Source organism: Myotis nattereri (genome assembly GCF_964212035.1).
Source record: "Myotis nattereri genome assembly, chromosome: 15".
Taxonomy (NCBI): domain Eukaryota; kingdom Metazoa; phylum Chordata; class Mammalia; order Chiroptera; family Vespertilionidae; genus Myotis; species Myotis nattereri.
In genome coordinates, this window is record NC_138090.1 from 57,640,744 (window position 1) to 57,660,665 (window position 19,922).

Consider the following 19,922-nt stretch of genomic DNA (forward strand, 5'->3'; position numbering starts at 1 on the left):
CTGAAATCAATGGAAATATATTTTAAAAATAAAATACAACTGCCCTGGCCGGATGGGCTCACTGGATAGAGTGTCGGTCTGCGGACTGAAGGGTCCCGGGTTCGATTCCGGTCAAGGGCATGTACCTTGGTTGCGGGCACATCCCAGTAGGGGGTGTGCAGGAGGCAGCTGATCGATGTTTCCAACTCTCTCTCCCTCTCCCTTCCTCTCTGCAAAAAAATCAGTAAAATATATATATTTTTAAAAAGACTGTGAGAAGATGAATTTCAGTTGTTTAAGCCGTCCAGTCTATAATATTAAAAAATAAACATTCAGCTGCTTGAATTCCCTCCTGCAGCATCCGCTGGGCGGCCGGGATGCAGTGAGCCCTGAACGGTGGGGAATCAGGTAGCAGGTGCCTGTGGCAGCTGGTGACTGGACTCAGGCCGGGAGCTTCCTCCGCCTCCAGGACCGTTTCTCACCTGGGGAGTCGGCACCCAGATGGACCTTCTGCCCCGGGATTTCTAACCAAGACCCTGGAAGCCGCTCCAGGAAGGACTGCTGGCCCCTCATGGCCGCCCAACAGGAAATCTCTAGGGAGATCGGGAAATGCTTGAGAACTGGAGAGAAACCACCCAATTCGCCCTATTCTGCTTGCCCCCGACCCTAACCCTAACCCTAACTCAGAGAGGCTTCCTCACGCTCCGGGGCCTGTGAGCTCCCTTCCCTTCCCGTGGAATCCTCTCTGCCCTGAGGCAATCGCTCCGTCTGGAGAAGATGGGAAAGTGTAAACCTGAGTTCGAGGGAGAAGGCGAGGAGCGCTGCGCCCACGGGCAGCGCTGGGTCTTGCCCTCTGCAGTGCGGACAGGCGAGACCCGTCGAGCACCCCTCCGACCTGTCTGCACCTCCAGGGGGTCTTCCAGCTCCTGGCTCGCTCTCAGCCTCAGGGCTGTGGGTGGTGAGTTTACGAAATCCCGGCTCCAGGAGATGCAGTGAGTCTGACTGTCCAACCCAGACTTCCTACTCCGAAGGGAGCTCAGCCCTGATACCAGACATCCGTCAGGACAGAGAGCCGGGTAACTTCAGTTCTCATTACTTAGGAATTTCTTGACTTTTATTAGCAAATATCTACCATAGAAACACTGAACAGTAACAAAAACATCGGGGGAATCAATGGAGAGAGCCAGCACAGCTGTGGTTAAACACAGGGCCTCTGAGGCCAAACAATCTCAGCGCCTCTCTGAACTGTGTCCCGAGGACGGTTTCTCAACATCTCTGCCTCAGTTTCTCCATTTGTAAAACTGGGATAACAACAGCACCTACCTCATAGAACTAAGGGGATTGAACACATTAATAAACTGAAAAGCATTTAAAACAAAGCTTAGCACGTGGTAAGTGCTGTATGTGTTTATAAAACTTTAACATTTTTAAAATTAACTGGGTTAATTTACCCATGGGTTTTTCCAGTCCTTATCCATACACGATTTTAGATGTTATAGAGGACATGTATATACAACTCTGTGTCCCTGTTATTCCTTCAGGGTATGTACTCTGACGCAGTGTCTATAATTATAACTTATAGTGATCGCCTAAAACAAATTACAAACATCCAACAATGAGTAAACCATGGACATGGACACACTGTGATATTAAATGTCACTTTTTGTCCCAACAACATCAGCCTCATACTTCTAGAAAATAACTTTTCCACCATTAGTAATCTCATTTACTAATTTTTCTAAAGTTAATCTCGACTAACAGTAAATATCCCATTCAATACTATTTTTTTTCTTAACCTCAAACTTAGTATTCCATATTCCTTAAAGGGCACCCAGACCCTCCCCCTAATAAGAGCAAAATCTGTATTTTCACAATTATGCACAGAACGTTATTATAAAGCTTCCCACCCAATACTCCAGCTTGATGCAAAACAGCTTATTTCCAGCTGAAGCACTTCCTAGAACAAGGTTTTTCTCCTCCATCAATGCACTCTGGTCCACAAATCCTTGAGATCTCTCACTAAAGGTGTCTCATCCCTACATTCACGTTCCTCAAGCAAGATCCTGGTGGACCGTGAGGAGTGGGGCTTTCCTTCTTCACTGTAATTATCTAACGTTAAATGAGGGCTACATAACCGCTACGCTTTCCTCTATCATTTTCATTCATACGTTTCTTCTAGATGTTTCTATTGAGTAGTAAGGGGAAGAGCCTCCCTGAACTCTTACTAGGAAACAACCCCTCCTGATTATACTTCTAGTGTTTTTTTCAAAGTATCACAGGTACAAGGAAAGGAAGTCTCCCATCAGTTCAGTTCAGACTTTCTCTGCACTGTGGCTCCTCTGGTGTTGTAGCAGGGCCGAGTGGCCACTGTAGGACTTCCCACAGTCATTGCATATAAAGCGTTTCTCTCCGCTGTGCATTCTCTGATGAATGATGAGAGAAGAATTCTTACAGAAAGCCTTCTCACAATGGTTGCATTTGTAGGGTTTTTCTCCAGTATGGTTTCTCAGATGGACAATGAGGGAAGAACTCTCATTAAACGCCTTCCCACACTCGTTACACCTATATGGTTTCTCTCCAGTGTGAGTTCTCCGGTGCGCAATCAGGTGAGAGCTGCAGTTAAAGGACCTTTCACACTGATTACACTTATAGGGCTTCTCGCCCGTGTGAATTCTCCGGTGAGCAACAAGGTGACAGCTCTGGCTGAAGGACTTCCCACATTTATTGCACTCATAGGGCTTTTCTCCAGTGTGAGTCCTTTGATGTCTAACAAGGTGAGCCATTTGGCTACAGGATTTTCCACATTTATTACATTCATAGGGCTTAATTCCAGAATGAATTATTTCATGTTTAGTGAGGGCCGAGCGTTCCCTGAATGCTTTGCCGCATTCCTGACAGTTATAGGGTTTCTCCCCCGTGTGAGTTCTCTGGTGGGCGATAAGGTGGGAGCTCCAGCTGAAGGACTTTCCACATTCAGTACATTTATATGGTTTTGCTCCGGAGTGAGTTCTTTCATGTTTACTGAGAGCCGAGTAATCCCTAAAAGCTTTTTCACATTCATCACATTTAAAGGGCTTCTCTCCAGTATGCATCCTCATGTGGGCGATCAGATGGGAGCTCCAGCTGAAAGCCTTCCCACACTCAGTGCATTCAAACGGTTTCTCTCCGGTGTGAGTCCTCTGGTGGCCAATCAGATGGGAGTTCCAGTTGAAAGACTTCCCACACTCAGTACATACATAAGGTTTCTCTCCCGTGTGAATCCTCGTGTGCACAATCAGATGGGAGTTCCAGCTGAAGGCTTTCCCACATTTATTACATTCATAGGGTTTTATTCCAGTGTGAGTCCGCTCATGTTTAGTAAGGGCTGAACGACTCCTGAACACTTTCCCACATTTATCACATTCGTAGGGCTTCTCTCCAGTATGTGTTTTCTTATGTTGGATAAGGTAAGAGCTCCAGATGAAAGACGCCCCACATTCATTGTAGTCATAGGGTTTCTCTGCGGTGTAAGTGCTTGTATGTTGAGTGAGGAAGGAGTCATACCCAAAGACTTTCTCCCACTCATTGTATTTATATGCTTTCTCTACAGTGCCAATATTTTGACGCTCCATAAAGGACGAGAAGTAAAAGATATTCTCATATTCTTTATAACCATACTGGTTTTCTCCGATCAGAGGTCTGGGATGTTCAATAAATGATGGGCTCTGGTTAAAGATTTGATGGCATTCCTTATACTCATAGAGTTTCCCTCCTGTGTGCATTCCCTTATGATCACCAAAATGTAGTACGTGATTGAAAGATTTAACAGCATCAGAACATTTGAAAAGATTATCTCCAGTTTGCATCCTTGCAGGGTGAATAGGTGGCATGGACTGGTAGAAGGCTGTGTCATAATCATTATTTTCACAGGTAATCTTATCTGCATACATGATGGCTGACTTACACCTCCAACTTTCAACATGTGTATCAGGCTTATAGAAATGTTCTATTTGAGAAACTCTCTGAGAGGGAATAAAGTTTAAGCTCTGGCCATATCCCGCTCCAAGGTCACAGAATTCAGAGCCTCTTTGAGACAGCACTTGCTTCTGCATGAAGACCATCTGCCTCATAGCTGTACTCTGGTTCACACGGTACATTTGTAACTGGTCGTCACATCCCAAAATTTCTAACCTGGAGAACCAAGGATCATCCCACACGAATCGTTCCAACTTCATGCTGTGAGACTGGTCTCCCTCAAAAATGCGACGTGCTGGGATCAACGCCTTACTTTCAGGATTTCTCACCATTTCTGAAGTAAACAGAAAAAAGTCGTGAGAAAGAATGTTTAAGAATCAAGTGGAAAAGGTGGGGTTTTTGTCATATTATTGAGAAGGCAAGTGTGAACTTGGTTTCAGAGACTCACAACTCCGAGGAGCATCGTAACAGGGAAAAGGAAAATAGTGAAGAGTGAACAAAGGAGCTGGCCACACAATGAAGTGTGCTGAGTGCTAATAAAATCTATGGAGTATTTGTGCATGAGAAGGAAGGAAGGATCGATAAGGGCGTGCAGGGAAGAGGTGACTACCCTGCATGAGCTGCTCAAACTGCACATTCCCAAGAAGGCCTGCGTCATGACCGGCCCTTGGCCAACTCCTAGGAAGTGAGGTCTCGGAATGTCTAACTCAGGAGAGTGTTTTACATGCCTGAGGCCTTGGAGCAAGGGCACCAGCTTCCCTACATGGTTTATATACACAACACTGTCCACGGTGAACACCTTTCCTTCCAGAGTCTGGAGCTCCCGTGGTCCCAGCCAGTCGTGTGGGCCTGTGTGACCAACCCCCAGGAAAGACCCTGGGCTCCCAGGCCAGCTTCCCCTCGTGTATGACACTTCACGTCGGCCACCATTTGTTGCTGAAAGAATTAAGTGTGTCCTTTGTAATTCCACTGGGAAAGGACTATCAAAAGCTTGTACTTGAGTCCCAGCCTTTGGTCAGCGGACAGAACGTCGGTTGTGGGCTCGATCCCCAGTAGGGGACGTGCAGGAGGCGGCCAACCAATGATTCTCTCTCATCATTGATGTTTCTATCTCCCTTTCCCTCTCCCTTCCTCTCTGGAATCAACGAAAAATATATTTAAAAAAATAAAAACGCTTGAACTTAAAAAAGCCAAAGGGGAAAACAACAACTGGTACGTGGTGCCCTCCTCTAGACGCAGCCCCAGAGCCTGTTGGTGTCTTTTCCCTAGAACAAAGCAGCACCCGAGGGTGACGACTCTGAGTGGGAGAAGTTTCCACAGGCTGCCCCAGCTTAAGTGGGATGAGTTCAAAACGGATGATTACAAACTGAGATGTTACTAATAACTGAAAGATTCACAGGAAAGCCCAGCCAGTGTGGCTCAGTGGTTGAGTGCCAGCCTATGAACCAGGAGGTCACAGCTCGATTCCTGGCCAAGGGCACATGCCCGGGTTGCAGGCTCCATCCCCAATGTGGGGTGTGCAGGAGGCCGCCGGTCCGTGATTCTCTCTCATCTTTGGTGTTTCTCTCTCTCTCTCTCTCTCTCTCTCTCTCTCTCTCTCTCTCTTCCTCTCTCTGAATTCAATTTAAAAAAAAAAACATATTAAAAAAATCATAGCCTTGGCTGGCTTGGCTCAGTGGATAGAGCATCAGCCTGCGGATTAAAGGGTCCCAGGTTCGATTCCGGCCAAGGGCACATGCCTATGTTGCAGGCTTGATCCCCAGTGGAGGGCATGTAGGAGGCAGCCAGTCAATGATTCTCTCTCATCATTGATGTTTCTATCTCTCCTCCCTTCTTCTCTGAAATCAATAAAGAAAAAAATATATATATATATATATTAAAAAAAAAAATCATAGTAAAAAAACACTGGTTGCCTGTGCATGTGCCTGTGTGTGCCTGGGTGTGCTCATGTGTGTGTGTCTGTGTCTGGGGGTAAGAATAACGTGTGGAAGGAGGAGTATAAATGAGATTCCTTTCAGCTTACAATTCATACAGCTCAGAGTGTTTCCAGCCACGGGAATATATCACCTACCTTACAAACCTGTCTTCTTGTTTGGTTTTTTAAAGCCGGGTCTGAGCTACAGGCTACAGGTTTGGCAATAAACAAACTAAGAACGAAGAAGCAGGTGAGAGAAGGAGACGCTGCCAGAGGGAAAGGCGCAGCAGAGCACGTGAGACGTCGCGGTGGGCGGCCGGTGGGAGCTGCAGCTGCGAAGAGGCAGCTGGTGAAGGAGGGCACGTCTGCTCTGCCTCAGCAGCAGCAGGGACCACGCGCCGGTGAGGAACCTGACTCCTCAGACAAGATCCCCCTCCCACCCGCTGCTCTCACCTGGACACGGGCTCCGGGGCCGTGGCTGCTCCACCCGCCAGGGCTCCGCGCCCTCCTCCAGCAGGGAGATGACCTCGGGCTTGGTGACCTGAGCCCCTGCGGGGGGGAGAGCAGCGGCCGTCACCGGGAGAGCTCCCTGCCCTTCCCTCCCCGACTCTCCCGCTTCGAGCTGGATAAGCACCAGGAATTTCACCCTAGAACCTCGGCTCATGATCATCTCAGACCATCTTTATTTTTAAATGTTCTTATTGACTTTAAAGGGAGAGTGACAGAGAGAGAAACATCGATTGGCTGCCTCCTGCATGCCCCCTACTGGGGATCGAGCCCACAGCTGGGCATGTGCCCTGACGGGGAATCAAATCCTGACCTCCTGGTTCATGGGTCGGTGCTCAACCACTGAGCCACACCAGCCGGGCATCCTCTCGGCCTGAGGCCTGTGAGCACTCAGCCTGGAGCACGGAAGGGCTGGGAATGGAAACTGCTCCATGACGTGGGCAGCACCCGCTTACCCACAGAGAGCAGGTGCCCGAAGGTCTCCAGCATCACGTCCCGGTACAGGGTCCTCTGCGAAGGGCCCAGCCGCCCCCACTCCTCCGGGGAGAAGTCCACGGCCACATCCCGGAAGGTCAGCGGCTCCTGAAAGAGCACAGGCCCCTCAGCTGGCCCCTCGGGGCTTCCTGAGGACGAGGGGCTGACAGCCGGGAGGAGAGGGGTGTGGAGACACACCTGGCATCACCAATGACCTCACGGAGGGCGGTCGCCTGGACTCGGGATTCGCTCCCCGGGCCACAACGACCACAGCCGATGAGCAGGTGCCTCCTGAGACCCCGACCCAGTCCTGGGACACAGACTGTGCGGAAGGGGGCCCCCCAGCACCTTCTCTGGAGATGCAGGCACTCAGGAGGCAGACAGGGCGGGGCAGGCCTGGGGCCTGGGAGCTGGGCGCTGGGCGCTGGGCGCTGGGCGGCCCCGACACGCACACCCGTCCTGCGGCCACAGCCCTCTTTCCTGAGGACCAGGCTGGGGTGGGGGGAGCAGGACTCGGCCACGGGGACCAGTCACGCTGCTGTCAAGCAGCCGAGTCCTAACAAGCCACCCTGAGGATCTTAGGAAAAGCAGATCCAGAAACACTCACTAGAGCCCGCACAGGAAAAGGGACTTCTGCCGCGAAAGCACCGAGTCTGGTCCTTCAAGGAGCCGTCAGCGCGAGCCCCGGGGCCGCAGGGGAAGCTGTGAGCCCACGTGCACCGTGACCCTCCCTCGGCCTGGAGCCCGGCTCTCTGGCCCCCCAGCCCCTCCCCAGGTGCAGTCCTCCCTGCTCAGGGCTGGCCTCCTGCTGGCCTCTGTCCAACCTGCTTCCCCGCCCCTCCCAGGACGACGGGCACAAAGCACAGGCCTGTCCTGCTCCTGCGATTCCGACTCCGAAAAGCACGTTAACGGGCCGACGCCGCCTCCACTGCTGAACCCCACCCCACCCCCATCGAGGCCACTGTCTGGGTTTGCTCCTCCAGACCAGCCGGCCTGTTTCCTGGGTGGCTGTGCTACACGCTGGGTCAGTCACCTCCTTACCGAAAGGTGCCATCGGGGAGCCATGGACGGGTACTGGGTGGTGGGAGGACATGGGGATGACTGAGCATGGATGGGTACTGGGTGTAGGGAAGACACAGGGATGACTGAGCACGGATGGGTACTGGGTGTAGGGAGGACACAGGGATGAATGAGCATGGACAGGTACTGGTTGGTGGGAGGACACGTGATGAGTGAGCACGGATGGGTACTGGGTGTAGGGAAGACACAGGGATGACTGAGCACGGACGGTGCTGGGTGGTGGAAGGACATGGGGAAGACTGAGCATGGATGGGTACTGGGTGGTGGGAAGACATGGGGAAGACTGAGCATGGATGGGTACTGGGAAGACATGGGGACGACTGAGCATGGATGGGTACTGGGTGGTGGGAGGACACAGGACGACTGAGCATGGACGGTTACTGGGTGGTGGGAGGACACGGGACGACTGAGCATGGAATGGACAGTGCTGGGTGGTGGAAGGACACAGGGAAGACTGAGCATGGATGGGTACTGAGTGGTGGGAAGACACGGGGAAGACTGAGCATGGATGGGTACTGGGTGGTGGGAGGACATGGGGTGACTGAGCATGGACGGTTACTGGGTGGCGGGAGGACACGGGATGACTGAGCATGGATGGGTACTGGGTGGTGGGAGGACACGGGGACGAGTGAGCATGGACGGGTACTGGGTGGTGGGAGGACACGGGATGAGTGAGCATAGACGGTGTTGGGTGGTGGGAAGACACAGGGAAGACTGAGCATGGACGGTGCTGGGTGGTGGAAGGACATGGGGATGACTGAGCATGGATGGGTACTGGGTGGTGGGAGGACACGGGAACGACTGAGCATGGATGGGTACTGGGTGGTGGGAGGATATGGGACGACTGAGCATGGACGGTGCTGGGTCGTGGGAGGACACAGGGAAGACTGAGCATGGACAGTGCTGGGTGGTGAGAGGACACGGGGACGACTGAGCATGGATGGGTACTGGGTGGTGGGAGGACACGGGAATGACTGAGCATGGACAGGTACTGGGTGGTGGGAGGACACGGGAACGACTGAGCATGGACGGGTACTGGGTGGTGGGAGGATATGGGACGACTGAGCATGGACAGTGCTGGGTCGTGGGAGGACACAGGGAAGACTGAGCATGGACGGTGCTGGGTGGTGGGAGGACACGGAAACGACTGAGCATGGACGGGTACTGGGTGGTGGGAGGACACGGGGATGACTGAGCATGGACGGGTAGTGGGTGGTGGGAGGAGTCGCTGTCGTTTTGCTGGGTGCTGTGGCTGCTGTGTAGAGTGGCCTCTCTCTGTAAGCGCACAGAGGTGACTATCAGGTGGACAGGAGGCGGCTACAGGTGGACAGGAGGCGGCTACAGGTGGACAGGAGGCGGCTACAGGTGGACAGGAGGCGGCTACAGGTGGACAGGAGGCGGCTATAGGTGGACAGGAGGCGGCTATAGGTGGACAGCGTCTGAGATGTGCTGCAGACACTCTGGCTTTTAGAAAAGGTGGTGCCCAGCCTGGGGGGGCTCGGCGGCTGGAGCTGGTCCCTGCCGCACCGAGAGGGCAGGTCTGGTCCCGTCAGGCGCACACAGAGCACCAGTTCGTGGGACAGACTATCCAGGGCAGCGATGCTTCTCTCTCAAAAAAGAAAAGAGGCCGAAACCGGTTTGGCTCAATGGATAGAGCGTTGGCCTGCGGACTAAAGGGTCCCGGGTTCGATTCCGGTCAAGGGCATGTGCCTGGGTTGCGGGCACATCCCCTATGGGAGATGTGCAGGAGGCGGCTGATCGATGTTTCTCTCTCATGGATGTTTCTAACTATCCTTCTCCCTTCCTCTCCGTAAAAAATCAATAAAATATATTAAAAAAAAAAAAAAGAAAATTGGAGCTGAGACGGGGGAGTGGTCAGGTGGGCCGTGTTCCCACAGGGTCCTCAGGAGGCAGGCAGGGGGGTCGGAGCAGGAGTGACACGGAAGCAAGCGGGGGTTTGGGAGCCTGGGAGCTGGGAAAGGGGCTCAGGAGGGAGGCACCTGCAGTCCAAGACGGTTGAGCCCCGAGACGGCTGGGCCCCAAGATGGCTGAGCCCCGACACGGCTGAGCCCCGAGAGGGCTGGGCCCCGACACGGCTGAGCCCCGAGAGGGCTGGGCCCCGACACGGCTGAGCCCCGAGACAGCTGGGCCCCGGGACGGCTGAGCCCCGAGAGGGCTGGGCCCCGGGACGGCTGAGCCCGGAGAGGGCTGGGCCCCGACACGGCTGAGCCCCGAGGGGGCTGGGCTCCCGGCAGGAGAGCAAGTCGGAAGCGGCTCTGAGCTGCCACCATGAGGGAACAGTGGCCACAGGAGACCAACACTCGCTTCAGCTCCCCTGTGCATTGAAAGATCTCCTACGAAAAGGTTTTGTGTTTTAAAAAAAGGGAAAGAAACATCCCAGCCAGTGCCGGTAAGAGGCCAGTGGCCGTGGTGGTCCCCACGCTCCTGGGAGACGGGGAGCAGGGGGGGCCGCCCGGGACGCAGTGCACAGCAGGGCTGAGGCAGCGCAGGCCCCAGGGAGGCGCTGGGCTCGGGCTTGGAGGAGGCAGGGAGGCAGGAGCGAGCATGGCACACAGGTGCGTGCGGGACAGCGCAGCCGGCTGCCTCCCCACCCAGCCACCCCCCTGCAGGCAGGGCCCCAGCAGCCCTGGCACGGCCTGGAGTGGGGGCGGCACTGGAGGCACAGAGGCCTCTCAGCCCCAGGGGAGGGGAGGGCGCGGTGGCCCGACAGCCGCTGTGTCCAGGGAGGTGGGCACGGAACCGGCCTGGTCCCCCGGCCCCACCCCCAGGCCTGGGGAGCTTGGCCTGAGACTTGTGGGGAGACGGAGACAGGGACAGGAGGGTGAGGGGCCCCTCAGGAGCCAGACCTGCCTCTGAACCGGCCTCAGGCTCTTCCTGTGAACACCGACCCTGCGAGGAGCCAGGAGGCGGGACTGAACCTGGCCCGAGGCCAGAGCCCAGGCAGCGCCATCCACTGCCCGAGACCCGCCTCGGAGAGAGGTTTCCGTGGAGCAGGACGGGGAGGGAGAGGCTGTCCAGGCGGGAGGGACGCTCAAAACACAGAGGAGGGAGGCAGCACAGCGAGGAGGCCCCGAGGGCAGGAGCCGGGAGCTCCGTGCTGGCGAGAAGGAGGGCCCGGCGCCCCCACCCCCACCCCCACCCCCAGCAAGGGCAGGACGGAGGGCCCGGCGCCCCCACCCCCACCCCCACCCCCAGCAAGGGCAGGACGGAGGGCCCGGCACCCCCACCCCCACCCCCACCCCCAGCAAGGGCAGGACGGAGGGCCCGGCACCCCCACCCCCACCCCCACCCCCAGCAAGGGCAGGACGGAGGGCCCGGCACCCCCACCCCCACCCCCACCCCCACCCCCAGCAAGGGCAGGACGGAGGGCCCGGCGCCCCCACCCCCACCCCCACCCCCACCCCCAGCAAGGGCAGGACGGAGGGCCCGGCACCCCCACCCCCACCCCCACCCCCACCCCCAGCAAGGGCAAGACGGAGGGCCCGGCACCCCCACCCCCACCCCCACCCCCACCCCCAGCAAGGGCAGGACGGAGGGCCCGGCACCCCCACCCCCACCCCCACCCCCACCCCCAGCAAGGGCAGGACGGAGGGCCCGGCGCCCCCACCCCCACCCCCACCCCCACCCCCAGCAAGGACAGGACGGAGGGCCCGGCACCCCCACCCCCACCCCCAGCAAGGGCAGGACGGAGGGCCCGGCGCCCCCACCCCCAGCAAGGGCAGGACGGAGGGCCCGGCACCCCCACCCCCAGCAAGGGCAGGACGGAGGGCCCGGCACCCCCACCCCCAGCAAGGGCAGGACGGAGGGCCCGGCGCCCCCACCCCCACCCCCACCCCCAGCAAGGGCAGGACGGAGGGCCCGGCACCCCCACCCCCACCCCCAGCAAGGGCAGGACGGAGACTCAGAGACTCGGCGGTTCGCTCAGGACGCGCCCAGCTAAGGGACGACCCCAGGAAGGGAATATAATGCCAAGGGCAAAGGGAATTTATAAAATACCAGCCTTCTTTGAACAACAACAACAAAAGCCACCAGGCAGATCCGTCTCACACCAACTACTGAAAGCAGCCGAGTGACGGAAGACACCCCAGTTCAGAGGAGCTGCAGTGGGGACCTCGACCAGGATGCGTGAGAAATGCCCCCGTCGGCCGAGTCACAGCCGGAGACCCAGGGGCAGGGCCGGCTCCCACCCACCAGCCACCACGGGGGCAAACCACGCACAGCTCGCCACGCTGCCCCCCCCCCCCCTCCTCCGCAAGGACGAACCATGGCCCAGTGCCGCGGTTCTCAACCTGTGGGTCGCGACCCCGTTGGTGGTCGAACGACCCTTTCACAGGGGTCGCCTAAGACCATCCTGCATATCAGAGATTTACATGACGATTCATCACAGCAGCAGCATGACAGGGATGAAGTAGCAACGGAAATAATGTTATGGCTGGGTCACCACATGAGGAGCTGTATTTAAAGGCCCAGAAGGTTGAGAATCACGGCCCAGCGGCTGCAGACGGAAGGAGACGTCCTGGCTCTTCCGAGACCACGGCAGCACGAGTCACGGAAAACACGCGCCAACGTTCAGAAAACCCCTCGACTGCCACAGGGTGAAACCACGGGTCGTGCACACAACACAGCCTGGGGCAGACGCAAGCCTGGTGGGGGTGGGCGGGCAGGCGGGCTCCCAGCCTGTCCAGAGGGAAGAGTCCCCATGGGGCGAAGCGTGTGAGCCTGACCTCCACCCTGCACAGGCACGGGCTCGTGCTGACTGTGTGCAGAGTTGCAGAAAAGCTGTGTGTGTAGCCCTGGCCGGTGTGGCTCAGTGGATAGAGCACCGGGCTGTGGACTGAAGGGTCCGGGTTCGATTCCTGATCAAGGGCACAGGCCCGGGTTGCAGGCTCGGTCCCCAGTGTGGGGCGTGCAGGAGGCAGGCGATCCACGAATCTCATCATTGATGTTTCTCTCTCTCTTCCTCTCTGAAATCAATAATAATGTGGTTTTTTTAAATAAATCTTAGTACCTGCATGTGAGAACGAAAACGCACACCATGCACTGCCCTGAGGGCTGGGCAGGGACGAGGGGGGACTGCATAAAGACAGGAACGCGAGTGGGCCCAGCATTAACAACGGTTACCTTGGAGAAGGACCATGTTTTGCTTACTTTTTATTTTCTAGTAATTACGGAATTTGTCAAAATATTTTTAAGGCACATGCAGAATCGAAGGTGGTGTCAAACTGGAAGGGCCATGGACTGGGGGGAGGGGGGACAGACCCCAACTGAGTGTGCCCCGTGCCAGGGTCTACAGCTCATGGAGGCCTCAGTAAACCTGGCCGGACACGGGGAGGCGGAGTGGGGACCAGGGGGCCCCCCCCAGCAGAGGACCTGCAGGTTCCCGCTACCTGACACTGTGGGGACAGAGCAGGGCCCTGCCGGCCCGTCTGGTCCACAGGGGACCCCTCCAGTCGCCTGCTAGGAGGACTGGCAGAGACGAGCCACCCAGTCTTGCAAACACTGCTGCTCACGGGCTTTGCACACACGTGCTCCCCTAGGCATTCCAGGGCTGGAGCCTCCCAGCACTCCAGCTGCACGGCTGAACCAGGGGCTGGGGGCCGCAGGGGCTGCGCCCATGGGATCTCGGGGACGGCTCCTGCACTGCCTGAGCTGACCACGCCCCTTCCTGGGACCAGGGGGCCTCAGACAGCCTCTTTGGAATCCCCGGAGTTTCATTATTTATTAATATTTTAGGGCAAGCTCTTTCAGAGAATGAAGATGTAGCCAGACTGTGTTCTGGGACAATCGAGGAGGGTGCGGTGTCGGACTTTGGTTTTACGGGCGTGTGGGCCATGCGGACAGGCTGGCGGCTGGCACAGGGGCTGGGCGTCCTCACTGTCCCTGATGCTCAGACTAACGGGGTCTGGGTGCCCGCCGCTGGAACTCCTCCGCCCAGCAGGCCCGGGACAGGCTGTTCGCACCCGAGGGACGAGGGGGGCCGCCCTGGCTGCTTCACGGGTGAAGGCTATTCTCAGGGACGTTTGATGTGGAGGGAACAGGGGGTCTGGGCTCTGTGCTCCCGAGTCCCTGAGGGTTGGGGGGGGGGGGGGGAGTCTGTGACTCTCCTGACCTGGAGGGGGGTTACCGAGCCTCCCGATTCTCAGGAGCCCTCCCCTGCAGGGACGCACAGAGCAGCCGGGGGCGAGGGCTCCTCAGAGCGTTTATCACACTCACTCCTGGCCCGAGATGGACCGCCACCCCCCACCCGCCCGGCCGCACCCCCGACGTCAGGACCGGAAAGCGACCTGCACAGCAGCAGCGAACACCCGGCCACCGAGTCCCGAGGCCGGACACACCCGCGGGCTCCATGGCCGCAGGCCTCCGCCACCCAGGGCAGCGTGCGGGCGCCGGGCGCCTGGAGACTCTGGGAGGTTCTGAACTCCTTTCTAATTTGGGGGGAGGCAGGGGCTGAGGCACTTGTGCTGCTTGTGCGTCAGTTACCGCACGTTTGCTGGACTCGGCTTTTTACTTTAGGAATGAGAGACCTGAACACAGCGGTGAAACGGGCCCCTCCCTCTCCTGTCAGGGCGTCAGCAGCGTGAACCGCACCTGCAGTTTTAGGGACAGGGCCCTAGGAAACCGAAACGGGACGTGAAAACCGGCTGCTGGCGTCAAGAGAGAGAGAATGCTGACCCGACACGATGCCCAGGGGCACACGCGCCTCCCGTGGACAGGCCGGGGCTCAGGGGCTCAGGGGCTGGGGGGGGCGGGGGGTGAAAACGCCCAGAATTCGCTGCCGGTGGCGGTCACACCCCCTGCGATCCCCTAAGACCTGTGCGTTTTAAGGGGTCAGACTTCATGGTATAGGAACAGTATTTTAATGAAGCTGTTATCACAAATATTTATTTTCCTTTTATTTTAAATATATTTTATTGATTTCAGAGGAAGGGAGAGGGAGGGACAGAAACATCAGTGATGAGAGAGAATCACTGATCGGCTGCCTCCTGCACGCTCCCCCCGGGGATCGAGCCCGCACCCCAGGCCGGTGCCCTGACCGGGAATGAAGGTGACCTCCTGGCTCACAGGTCGACGCCCAACCAGAGCCCCTGCCGTGGGGAGGGGAGGGCACCTGTGGGCACCATGGCCCCTCCTCTCGGGAGCCCGCGGGCCCTCCAGCCGCAGTCCCTGTGCCACCCCCTGGTCTCTCAGCTCCTGCTCCCGGGCCCCGATGCCAGCTGCTCCCACAGCCCATCCCAGCCTGGCACCGGGACCCGGCCTCCCGCTCTGTCACCAGGACGGGCCGGGCCGGGCCTGCAGCACCAGCCGGTCTCCCGGGGTCCGGCCCCCCCCCACTCCCTGGTCCACTGGCTCAGGCAAGTCCCGTCTCCCAGGCCCCCCAGCAAAGTCCCTGCTGCTCTGCGCCCCGACTGTGCAGACACCGACCCCCTCAAGGCGTCCGCGAGCCTCGGCCTCAGCGTTGGTCCCAAACCCCAAACCCCGTGCACAGCCCGCAGACGGGAGGCCTGGGGCGGAGGGAAGCCGCTGAGGGCTCCTCAGACAGCGCTCCCCGCGGCACCCGCCCCGCAGCAAGCACAGCTGAACCCACACTGAACACGGGGGGCTGTCAGCCAGGGGGTCCCCTCGCCCACCACACCCCCAGCACAGCGGGCTCCGGGGCGCGGGCTGGCGACAGCGAGGCCCCGGGCGGTGGAAGCTGGGCCTCCCGAGCCCAGGACAGACTCCTCCTCCGCCGACCAGCTGTGGACACGGAACCACACGGAACCACACGGAACCACAGGAGGGAGGGGGGCCGGGGAGCAGGGACCGCGAGGGGAGCGGGCGCCCATCTCACCTGCACCGGGGCTGGTGGGGGCCCGGCAGCCCCGCTCCCGGCCTCGGGGGCCGCCTCCTCCTCCTCCTCCTCTTCCTCCTCCTCCTCCTCTTCCTCCTCCTCCTCCTCCTCCTCCTCCTCCAACCGCCAGGCAGGGTCCCGAGGACTCGGGGCTGCGGGGAAAGCGAAGCTGGAGCAGCTCTCCCTCCGCCGCCGCCCGCCCCCGCCAGCCCCCGCCCGGCCGAGTGGGTGCTCCGGCCCGGCCGCCGCCAGCAGGGGAGACCCCCCCCCCGCCCCGATTCTCCAGATGGAGGGGCCCGAGAGAGGGGTGAGCCCGGTGCAGGCACCCGCCCGCTCGCCCCGCTCCGAGTCCGTCTGCAGCGTCCGCTCAGCCCTGGAGGCGCCCCCCCACCCACAGGGTGAGACCCCCCCCCCCCAGCTGGCCCAGACCCGCCCACCTGGCTCCTCGGGGCGGGTGCCCAGGTCGGAGGTCACAGCGCCGCAGCCGGATCGGCCGGGGGCAGCACAGGCTGTCGGTGCCCCCCGGGGCGGGTCGGCGAGGGCACCTGCGAGGAGACCAGGGAGAGGGGAGCCCGTGACCCACCCGGTGACCCGCCCGGTGACCAGGCCCCACGGGAGGGGCGTCTCCCACGGGCACAGCCAGGCCGAGCGGAGCCCGCGGGCGGCGCTGTCACTGCCGGGCGCACCCGGGACACGGCCACCGGCAGCGGCCGAGGCCGACCGACCCAATGTCCAACGTTCCCCGAATTTAAAAAAACACAAGTAACAGCCCTGACCGGTGTGGCTCAGTGGATAGAGCCTCGGCCTGCGGACTCAGGGTCCCGGGTTCGATTCCCGCCAAGGGCATGTACCTGGGTCGCAGGCACATCCCCAGTGGGGGGCGGGCAGGAGGCAGCTGATCGGTGTTTCTAACTCTCTATCCCTCTCCCTTCCTCTCTGTAAAAAATCAATAAAATCTATTTAAAACAAAACAGAAAAACACAGTAACAGACCCACACGGCCCTGCGGCCGCCTGAGCCCGGAGCCCGCACCCAAGTGTAAATCGCACACGGACGCCCGCGGGCCGCGTGGCCGGAGCCGCAGGCAGCGCAGGCGGGTGGGGAGCCGCAGTACATGCACCCCCAGGAGCGGAGGGGCCGCCCCCCGAGAAACCCCACGGACCGGGGGGCCGGGCATCGGGGAAACCACACCGACCGCACCGTCTGCGGAGACACCGGGCCACCGACAGCCCCGTGACAACCCCCCGGCCCCTCCCCCAATTCTGCCCCAGAACAGACCCGCCCCTGAGCCCCAGAAACCCCCGGCCTCCCCTTCCCCGACCCCCAGCCCCCAGGCAACCGGCTGGGACTCACCCCAGGAGGCCCGGGGGCCGGCGGCAGCCATCCCGGACGGACGGACGGACGGACGGACGGACAAGGCGGGTGCGGGAGTCGGTGCAGCGCCACCTGCGACACAGCGAGAAACAGAGGCGGCCCCTTCACACGGAGGCGGAGGCCGTGGGAACAGAGAGCCCGGCCCAGGGAGGCCGTGAGCAGCCCTCGCCCCTAAGGGGCTCCCTGGGGCGGGGGCAGGGGGATGGGAATGTTCTGGAAAGAGGGGTGGTAACTGCCCGGCCAGCGAGGGTCAGGGCTGAGCATCCGCCTCTGAACCAGGAGGTGAGGGTTCCATTCCCCGGCAGGACACATGCACCCCCATCCCCCGCCGGGGGGTGAGCAGGAGGCAGCCGATCCGTGATTCTCTCTCACCATTGATGGTACTTTTCTTAATCTTTATTGTTAATACATTTTATTGATTTGTTTACAGAGAGAAGGGAGAGGGACAGAGAGTCAGAAACATCGATCAGCCGCCTCCTGCACGCCCCCTACTGGGGATGTGTCCGCAACCCAGGTACATGCCCTTGACCGGAATCGAACCTGGGACCCTTCAGTCCGCAGGCCAGCGCTCTATCCACTGAGCCACACCGGCCAGGGCTTCATCTTTATTGTTGAAAGGACATGTGTCCCCTTTCCCCCCACTGCCCCCCCCCACCCCGGCCGCCCCAGGCCCTCAGCACCCTGTGGTCTGTGTCCATGGGTGATGCGCACACATCAGTGATATTTCTTTCTCCCTCTCCCTTCCTCTCTGAAGTCAATTTAAATATAAATGCAAAATCTATACATTTAGCCCTGGCTGGTGTGGCACAGTGGATAGAGCCTCATGGGCCTGCAGACCAAAGGAGCCCGGGTTGGTTCACGTCGAGGGCAGGGACCTGGGCTGCAGGCTTCTCCCTGGCCCGGACCCTGGTCAGGGCTCGTGCCCGAGCCACCAGGCGATGTGTTCCTGGCTTCCCCTCTCTCTAAAAATCGACAGAAAAATATCCTCCCCCGGCCAGTGTCGCTCAGTGGATAGAGCGTCGGCCTGCGGACTGAATGGTCCTGGGTTCGATTCCCACCAAGGGCACATGCCAGGGTGGCGGCTCGATCCCCAGTAGGGAGGGGGGAGGAGGCGCAGGAGGCAGTCGATCAGTGATTCTCTCTCATCATCGTTTATCTCTCCTTCCCTCTCCCTTCCTCTCTGAAATCAATAAATATATTTTTTGCCCTAACTGGTGTGGCTCAGTGGATAGAGCGTCAGCCTGCGGGCTGAAGGGTCCCGGGTTCGATTCCAGTCAAGGGCAGGTACCTTGGTTGCGGGCACATCCCCAGTGGGAGGTGTGCAGGAGGCAGCTGATCGATTTTCTCTGTCATCGATGTTTCTAACTCTCTATCCCCCTCCCTTCCTCTCTGTAAAAAGTCAATAAAATATATTTTAAAAAAAAAATATCCTCCAGTGAGAACTAAAAAAAATAAAGTATATAATGTATAAAATGTATGTAATTAATAAAATGTATATACTTATACATATACATCCATAACACAATATACTTTTAAAAAAGTACATATAAATTTAAAGAGCAGCGACAACTGCACCACCTTCCGAATGCACAACCAGCCCACCCAATTGTGCACTAAAACCGCTCATCTGATGAGGTGAGAAAAAAAAATTACGTAAATTTATTTTTTTAAAAAAAGTCCTCCGCAACCCGCATCGGCCCAAGCCTGTCCCCCCCACCGCCCCCACCCCCCCAGTGAGGGGCCCCCCGCCCCGCTCCCGGGCCTTTGTTTTAAATTTTCCTTTCAATCCTCACCCGCGGCCACGTTCCTAAGGATTTTAGAGAGAAACACCCACCGATCGCCCCACACGCCGCGCCCCGGGCCAGTCCGCGCCCCGAGGCCCAGTGCCTCCGGGGCCGGGGGCGGGGCTGGCGGACTCGGGTCCGAGAATAAAAGATCAAAGCCCCGGAGCCGCCTGCGCCTCGCGGTTTGCGCCCCGACGCGGCCGCCAGCCCCGCCCCCGGCCCCGGAGCGCACGGGCCGGACCGAACCGAGCCGCCCGCCGGGAGCAACCGGGACGCCCCCCACCCCCGGCCCGGCCTCCCGCCCCGCCCCCCGCCCGCGAGCGCCCTCACCTGGTCCGCAGCCGCCACGCCGCCCCCCGAGGCGCCCGGGGGACCCTCGGCTTTTGTTCGGCGCCGGGTCGGCCCGCGCGGCCTCGGGGACAAAGGCGGACGCGCGGGGCCGGGGCCGGGGCCGGGGTCGGGGCGTCCAGTGACGAGCGGGTCGCAGGGACCGAGCGGGCCACGGGAACCGGAAGCGCAGCCGCCCCGCGGAGGGCGGGGGCTGGACCCCCCTGGCGCCCCGCGACCCCGAAGGCGGCGCCGCCTCTCCCGCCCGGCGCTCCCGACCCCCCGGGCGCCTCCCACGGCGTCCCCGCGACCGCCTCACCTCGGCCGCGGACAATGGCGATCGCTCCCCCGGCGTCGACCGGGGCGCGCCGCGCGAGCTGCTGGGAGTTGTAGTTCCAGGCGGCGCACTTGCGGTTTGGGCGGGCGGACAAGTGTCGGGCGCTTCTCCGCCTGGAGTCCCTCCACTCCAGCCCCTCGGCTGATCTGGGCGCGCCGCGCGGGCTGCTGGGAGTTGTAGTTCCAGGCGGCGCACTTCCGGTTTGGGCGCCAGCGCTGGGCGGCCAGGTGGTGGGCGCTTCTCAGCCTGGAGTCTGCCAGCCCCTGGGCTGATCGGGTGCGAGGCCGGCGGTACTGCCCGGGCCCCGAGCGCCCTCCCCACCCTGGTCGGGGGCGGCATG

At 59.5% G+C, this 19,922-nt stretch overlaps 1 protein-coding gene across 1 annotated transcript; it reads right to left on the reverse strand.

Annotated features, from left to right (window-relative positions):
- Positions 1-1,073: 1,073 nt before the first annotated feature.
- ZNF606 (zinc finger protein 606) lies at positions 1,074-19,921 on the reverse strand (the record flags this gene model as incomplete). Its single annotated transcript, XM_081107432.1, has 7 exons — positions 1,074-4,267; positions 6,302-6,397; positions 6,811-6,937; positions 15,762-15,913; positions 16,199-16,306; positions 17,114-17,206; positions 19,249-19,921. 7 exons carry the CDS (start codon positions 19,919-19,921, stop codon positions 2,292-2,294), a joined length of 3,225 nt encoding a protein of 1,074 aa, XP_080963558.1. The 3' UTR covers positions 1,074-2,291.
- Position 19,922: the final 1 nt, after the last annotated feature.